Source organism: Frankliniella occidentalis, unplaced genomic scaffold (genome assembly GCF_000697945.3).
Source record: "Frankliniella occidentalis isolate FOCC.00 unplaced genomic scaffold, Focc_3.1 Scaffold169, whole genome shotgun sequence".
Taxonomy (NCBI): domain Eukaryota; kingdom Metazoa; phylum Arthropoda; class Insecta; order Thysanoptera; family Thripidae; genus Frankliniella; species Frankliniella occidentalis.
The window spans coordinates 642,127-650,097 of record NW_026267295.1 but is presented as its reverse complement, the minus strand read 5'-3'; the positions used below and the strand labels follow the sequence as shown (position 1 = coordinate 650,097).

Sequence of the window (7,971 nt, the reverse complement as noted above, 5' to 3'; positions counted from 1 at the left end):
TATAATGTATAAGGAAAATGATGATATGGAAAATTTCAGTGATTAGATGGGGAGCTGCAGCTGGGTTTGAGGAAGGGCTGAAAAAGTGTTGTCCTTATTCAACACTGCTTATTTAAAGCCACTGCTCCAAAGTAATCTAACACTGCAAAGATGACCATTATAACATAAAGAGGATGTGGTACTAAATGGTGTGCAAGAAGTGTGAACAGACCTGTGCTTGGATCGTGATGGGTTACACCCTGTTGCTGAGCGGTGGCAGGCTGTTGAGGCTGAGGCTGGGGTGCTGGCTGCTGTCGAGCCTGGGGCTGAACCTGATATCTGGCCTTTTTCCCCTTAGCCTGAGTCTGAGTCACGGTCAGAACTTTTTTGTCATTTAGGGGTACAGTCACTCCAGTACTGAGGGTTTGAGTGGAGGCTTGCACCTGATGACTACTGCAAGGTGTACCATGGTGATGGTGTGGCTGGGTACAGGCAGTGGGCATACTTGTTTGGACTGTAGCAGTTGCATTGGCAGACGCAGTTGTGGGCGCAGTAGAGGTTGTCACACGCACTGATGATTTGGATGCAGCAGGGGTTGGGAGAGGTGGAGGTACAGGGACAGTTGTTGCTTGTGTGGCTACTGCAGCAGATGATGCAGGCACAGGCAGTGGTGGAGATGAGGAGTCGGAAGGGGAGGAGGCTGCGCCACCATCAAACAAAATATGTTAGTATTAGAAAAGGCAACAGCTAGATTATTGTTGAACATTCTCTCTGGACTCAGTTAAACACACAAATTTGTTTACTTCTCAGTAGAACATAAAGTCATTAAAAGAATAAAGTAAAAACTGTTCCAGTGAGCAATGATGTGGGATTAGTGGTGAATCTAACAGCTGCTAAGCAGCTCACGTGAGGACAAATAACCATTACTTTTTTAGATGTATTAAATAGGTTAAAGTTAAACTGATACTGAGGTAGAATTTTAAGGAATTAAACAGGAACAGGCCTGGCTAAATGCAATAGTAGATAGCACATGCCCTCTTGCTAAAAATTACTTCTTGTTATGAAAGGATGCAGCATTTGTGTAGGAATTACAGCTCCCTAAGACGGACAGAAAAAGCTTCTACACTCACCAAGTTGTGGACTTGGCAGTAGCAACTGAGGCTGGAAAGAAGTTGGTATGGTACTCGATGTTGATGATGCAGTTCCAGCAGCGGCTGCTGCTCGATTAGCTAGAATCTGAGTATTGGTGGCATTGGCAATCACTTCCAAACTGCATGGTGCACTGCCAGTTGTCAGCTGATATTGCTGGTACTGGAGTTGCTGTGTGCGAAGGAGAAAACGAAAATTATAGATATCATGGTCCAGTTTTTGTAAGAGACACAGACAAAAAGTGAGAAAACAAACCTCCTCTCCCTCTAATCCACTCAAGCTAGTGCTCACCTGCAGAGCAGGGTGCTGGGCACCTGATGTTGGCACTGCATAATACTCTACACGGCTCATGTCCCCTTGGACCTGATGGGCTGCTGCCATAGCAGTGATTGCTTCTCCAAGAGAAGCTGTAGGAAAAGCTTGTTGGAAATTCTCAGCTTGAGAACAGGCTTCAGCTGAAATGAGATTTAAGCAAAGTTACATATAAGGTGCAACAAAACATGACTTTCAATTTGTACTTAAGTTAATTAATTACCATTGATATCATCCAAGGCTAGTGCCTGTAGTGCTTCAAGAGAGTCTACAACCGCACTTGCCAAGTGCTCTCTGTCCAAGGTACCATGGTCAACCTGGTCAGAAAGAAGTTCGGCTAATTCATCAGGCCCCCCTGGAAGCATTTGCTGCAGGGTTCTTAAATTAGGTTTCTGATGCAGAACTTGATGAACATGGTGGTGGAGTTGTTGAGGGGAAGCTGCTGTAATTGAAGGGTCTAGTTGCTGAAGGTGTGCAATGAGTTGGCTAGGCGTTAAGATACCACCAGCTGCAACTTTGGGGTCAGCAGCAGCATCTACTGGTAGTGCTTGTTGAGGTGGGTGGTGGAGGTGAAGTTGCTGATGTCGCTGCAAAACCTATCACATAAAATTCATTAGATGAGACACAATGAAATCAGGAAGTCAAAGCAGAAATAAATTGATTTATTCTTACCTCCTGATCAAGGGTTTGTACACGCTGATCCACTTGTTGGTTGTGAATCTGTGCTAAGTTCACAGCAGCGGCTGCAGTTGCAGCACATATCCTTGAATTCTGGCCTAATTGGGCAGCTTGAGCCATTTGAGCAGCTTGAAATGCCAATTCTTGAGTGACAGCTTGAACAATTTGCTGCTTTCTTGCTTTCTGACCTTCTTTCTTGGTTGCTGGTTTGGCTTTTGGACGATCACTAATTGCTGTTGACTGGTTGACTTCAGCAGAACTAGTAACAGTTTGAGGTGGTGTTGAGGGTGGAGGCGGCAGATAGATTGCAGCTGGGTTGCTGGTGGTTACAGTTGCGGTGGTGGTGGTGGTGGTGGTACTTTGGGAATCTGCTAGAATTTGTAAAGGAACCTGCAGTTTAGGCAATGATGTTCCAGACAAACTCCCTGGTGAACTGACAGCCCCCTTTTGGGTGGATAAAGAGGGCTGAGGCTCAGGAGGGGTTGCTGAAAAGGATGTGGCTGGACTTGATGTTTGAGGAGCAACCTGTTCAGGAGTCGCTCCAGCTGAGGCATCAGAACTAGCGTCGTAACTAGCAAGAAGAAGCTGCTTCTCTTGTTCTTCCTCCACTCGCTGTAAGTCTGCATAGATTTGCTGACGCAGCAACTGCTCACCAGTGCTCCCTTTGTCCAGGATATTGCTCTCTTCCTTGGAGAGAGCAGCTCCTCCCTCTCCCGGAGGTACATTCTTTGCTTGCTGAGCCTCTGCAGATGTGAGCACATTGTCTTCAGCAGCTGCTGCAGTTCGACTTTTGCGAAGTAGAGATTTCTTCAGGTTGTCTGATCCTTCAGGTGAACTACTAGCACTGAACAGGGTAACATTTGGATCTGGACTTGTTGGACTGCCAGTCTTGGAAGAAGAACTGATGTTGAGAACAGCAGCCGGACTAACTTCTTCTTGAGGGAGGGCTTGCACAGCATCAGGAACAGCAATCAGTCCAGCTTGTTGGACATGGCGCTGTTGGTGTAACTGTTGAACTTGTTCTGGGGAGACTGGGTGACTTGGCAACTGAGCTTGCGTCGGTGACTGAATCACTGTAGGTTGAGATTGGGGAAGGGTCTGAGCTTGAAGTTGAAGCGGAGGATGGGACTGGATTTGAGGCTGGGAATGAGGAGGTTGTGTTTGAGGTGGTGATTGCTGTTGAGGGGTAGCTGAAGGTTGCTGTTGACCACTCATCATAATGGAATGGGGGTAGTCAAGTAGGAGCTGTACAACTTTTGTGTGTCCCCCTTTGGCAGCCTCTATTAGCATTGTTGAATTATCCTTCAACTTATGGAAAGGATCAGAATTGTGCTGGAGCAGTAGCTGTACTACTGCAAGGTGTCCGCCTGCAGATGCTAGAGAGAGAGGTGTGTGGTCGTTATTTGTGCTTTGTCTGTTAACATCAGCACCTTTCTGGATAAGGAATTTCACTGTGCACTGATGCCCAGCTCGACAAGCTTTCATCAAAGGTGTTCGGCCTCCTTCTGACTCATGCTCCTGAAAATAGATAACATGATTTAGAGACAAACATCATGAGCACAAAATAAAATCTTTACATGCACAAGTAGATACTAACCAAATCTGAACCATACTGAAGAAGCAGGTCAGCCACATCAGTGTGTCCATTTTCACAGGCATAAGTCAGAGCAGTATCCCCTGTTTGAGTTTGTGCAGTCACATTGGCATTTTGATCCAGCAAATATTTCACTAGCTCAAGATGACCTTCTTGAGCTGCTTCCATCAATGGTGTCGAGGAACCAAGTTCCAGGTCAGCACCGGCCTTCAAGAGAAAGTCAGCAACTTCTAGAAAACCCCCACAACATGCTAGGGTCAGAGCAGTCTCTTGAGTCTCTTCCGTCTGGGCATTGATGTTGGCTCCCTGACTAAGAAGTAGTGCAACCATTTCCTCATGGCCTTCACGAGCGGCCTCCATGAGTGGTGTGTAGCCTTCATCATTGACTTCCTCAATATTGGCACCTCTTTCTATGAGCAACATAGCCAGGTCTACATGGCCACCACAGGCAGCTAGAGTCAGAGGAGACTCGAAGCTATCTGTGGGCATATTAACTTGAGCACCAGAATCAAGAAGAAGTTTGGCTACTTCCACATGACCATCCATGGAGGCCTCCATAAGTGCAGTGTGCATTTCATCTGTTTTATGTTCTTGGTCTGCACCTGCCTCAAGCAGAAACCTTACCATATCTAAATGACCTTTATAACATGCAAGAGTGAGGGCTGACTCCTTGAACTCATTAGAATGAGTATTTATACCAGCTCCATGTTCTAACAGAACCTGTGAGAAAAGTGAAGGTTTAATAAAAATGTAGCGCGAAGAAAATGTATTACTATTGAAATAATTAAGATATCTTACTTTGGCAACAGCTACTTTCCCAGCACTAGCTGCTTCCATTAAAGGAGTGTGCCCATTCTCATTGTGATCTTCAACATTGGCACCAGCCTCGAGTAGGACTTTTACAACTTCACTGTATCCACCAGCACAGCCATACATTAAAGGAGTGTTGCCTGAAATTGGTGTGGAAAAAAAGGATGTGAAAAGGGACGAAATACATTGATAAGGCAAAAAACGCAAAGAGCAGAAAATTTGTTGAAATTCTTACCAGATGAGGACTGGGCATTAACATCAGCACCATGAGCAATGAGAAGTTTGACAATATCAACATGGCCTGCAGATGCTGCTTCCATCAAAGGGGTGCAGTCCCCCTTGATTCCACGGTCTTCAACATTTGCATTCATGGCTAACAAAACCTAATGGGTAAAAAAAATAAAATAAAAAATAGACCAATATGATGATAAATGTTGTTCCACAGACAAAAAAGGGCAACAAAATTTACCTGTGCTAGCTCATAATAGCCTGCTGAACATGCAAGAGAGAGAAGACTCTCCCCCTCCTCAGTTGTTTCATGGACACTTCTGCCTTCTGTTAAAAGCTTTTTCACTGTTCCCACATCACCATCACTGCATGCTTCAACCAATGACCTTGAAAAACGATAATATTTTTTTACAGAAAATGTAATACAATTAATCCTGCTGATGCTCCTTCATTAAAAAATAGCTTGCTAACCTTGTTTCTTGTTGGGGTCTCTGATTTTCATTCCTCATCCTTGTAAGTGCTGCAGCCGCCTCATCCAATGCACAGGATACACTCGACGTTAATCGCCTCAAAACTTCAGGATCAGATAGGTGCTTTCCATCTCCACTTGAAAGCTTCCCAATACCTAGAGAGATAAGTTGTTTCAATTAAACTGAACACTAAAAACAAAATGATTGATTGATTGAATGTTTAACTAACCAGCAGCTTCTAGAAGGGCTTCTAGTCTTGCTTGTGTTTCAGGATCAACAGCATGCTCAGACTCATCAGATGCCAAAAGGAACTTTGAGGCCTCCAATCGAACTTCATCGTCCAAATCCTGGTCAATAACGAACGACTCCACCTTACAAGAAGCAATGACATTTTTCTATGGTTTACAAAACAACTTTAAATCAAACCACAAATTGCTACTGGAAAGGAATGGATAATGGTCTGAAGGGCTAAATTTGAATCTAAAGCAATTGAAAATTATAGACTTAGGTCGCTTCTAACGTATTATAAAATGGTGGATGAGAAGCAGTCATGATAACATATCCGAATGTGAAACGAATCAGAACCATAGTTAGAGACTTCAAATTCGTTTCAATGAAAGCCAAAATTAAGACTTTAAAAATGCAATAAAATAGAAGGAATTGAGCTGTGCATACTGGAGTTTGTGCATTGATGTTAGAATTAAAACCAAAATACCTTTCATAAAAAAAAAAAATACAATGGCTATTTTTATTAAATTAATGGAACTGAAAAGCCTTCAGGATTAATTGTGGAAACCGAGGTAACTTTAGGTAACATAATTTTTGAAGAAATAACAGGGAAACTCAAGCTACTAGACCAAGATATTTGATAAGATTGAATAAGTTGATTTCGAAATGAAAACCTCAGCAAAAATCCATTGAAAACATCACACATCACAAGCAGATACTTCTGATTGCAATTGAAAAAGCAAAAGTATCTTCAAAGCAAACAGTGTAACTGTAAAGAGGAATTTTTAAAACAAGTGAAGATTTGTATTGGAAGTTAATTTGTCTCAATTAACCAAAAAATGAGGTTAGTGACATAGCAACTTTTCAGAAAATAAACACCTGCTTTATGAAGCCAACAACTGAGAAGGAATATTCAGCATTCCTAAACGGGCATAGTATTTGGTATGATAAACAACAATAGTAGAGATAATTAAAAGTATTTCAATTACTCATACTATCTACATCTATCTCTCTCACACACACATATCCACGCTCATTCATTCATGAAATACGATCTAATCAACGTTCGAGACACGACAAAAACGTTTGCAAACAAAAGAAAAAAAATAAATATGCATGTTTTCAGCAGACAGGGCGAAAGAAAAACAAATACTGATCAGCAAAATAAGAAAACATTGCCCTTGCCATGGACTACGAGGTGGTACCCCCATGCCTAGGCTAGGTTACCCCTCCCTTCGGAAAACTTGAAAACAGCGTACAATAACGATTATTGGTGCTTAAGTGGCAAAAAATGGGGGAAAAAATTGCACCGAATGTAATAATACCAACAGAAATAGAAGAATGCGAGTAAAAACGTGTCAAAACTGTAGTACAGTGCTAGCGAGCCTCTAACCACATTTATTACGAGTGGCCTAATTACCAGGGGCCAATGACAGCTGCTGCTTAAACTACTAAAACGCCTTAAAACATAGCAAATATAAATTCCGCCCCATTGAATAGCTATTCAAACCGTATTATGCAAAACAACACACGAATTCGGGGTCTATGGCCTGGGCTAGGCCATGTCCTCGGCGTTGTGAATTCACGTACTTCACGGCACAACTTCCACAAAGCAGAGGGTAAGGGATCAGAAATTGTCTATCTTGCCAATATTCGACACTGGATTCGCTAGTCACACACTCATTGATTAAAACTCATCTCTATATTAGGCCTAACTTAAGCCTACTTTGTCTCATCATTTTACTATGCCACAAGATGTCTCTTGACGAGGTGTAAGGATGCAGAAACTCCTCAATTAAGGATAGACCCACTAACTTTGTCAGCAGCGCACAAAATATTATACCTCGGAGACTTCGTCCTCTTCGCTGTCCGATGAATCACTCATAGATCTCGGTTGATGTTCCGAAAATGTATCCGTTTCTGATTTGGTAGGACTCGAGTTGGAAGAATGGGGTGTCGACGATTTCCCCAGGTCGAGGATGCTCACTTTTTCCACTTTCTGGCCATCAGAAGAGGATCCTTGTGCAACATTCTGCATTTTTAACTAAACTTTATATGATATCACATCAATCTGCAGTGTTTCGTACACGAAATATACTACGCACACAACTCAATATTCGTACTTTGTATTCCAATCAGCATCATTCACCCGAAAATACTCGCCATGTCTACTACGGTGAGGGTCCCTTCCCCTCCCGGATGCTTCCGCTGATACGCGCGAGCCATCTGTAGGCCGTCAGCTGAACCACGCCACGCGCTCTGTGGTGAAATATGTGAACTACATCTAACTTAGGCGGTCAATTCGCATGAAAACCGGCCGGCTCCAGCCTATCGTGATGGTTCCCCGTCTGTAATTTCAATTCCTTGATGCATGTGCCACACAATCACTTTAATTGATGCATAAACTTACGTGCGTCAGGCATTGACAAGCAACATATGTTTTGACTTTCGTAGAATCACCACCCTTCCACCACCTCCACTACCCCCTACTCGGGCGGGCACGGGACGGGGTTTGTGTGACGG

At 43.2% G+C, this 7,971-nt stretch overlaps 1 protein-coding gene across 10 annotated transcripts in view; it reads right to left on the bottom strand.

Moving 5' to 3' along the window:
• Positions 1–7,701, bottom strand: part of LOC113205025 (ankyrin repeat domain-containing protein 17) — a gene marked incomplete at its 3' end in the record, with an annotated part of 31,546 nt that extends 23,845 nt beyond the window's left edge. For 3 of the 10 annotated variants that reach the window (XM_052271682.1, XM_052271688.1, XM_052271687.1), the window contains 12 exon segments: positions 212–679; positions 1,110–1,299; positions 1,384–1,583; positions 1,664–2,036; positions 2,113–3,636; positions 3,716–4,432; positions 4,511–4,662; positions 4,758–4,905; positions 4,992–5,136; positions 5,222–5,375; positions 5,450–5,591; positions 7,292–7,645. In XM_052271682.1, coding sequence (XP_052127642.1) covers positions 212–679; positions 1,110–1,299; positions 1,384–1,583; positions 1,664–2,036; positions 2,113–3,636; positions 3,716–4,432; positions 4,511–4,662; positions 4,758–4,905; positions 4,992–5,136; positions 5,222–5,375; positions 5,450–5,591; positions 7,292–7,486 — 4,408 coding nt within the window. 10 annotated transcript variants of the gene reach the window in all.
• Between the last annotated feature and the right edge of the window lie 270 nt (positions 7,702–7,971).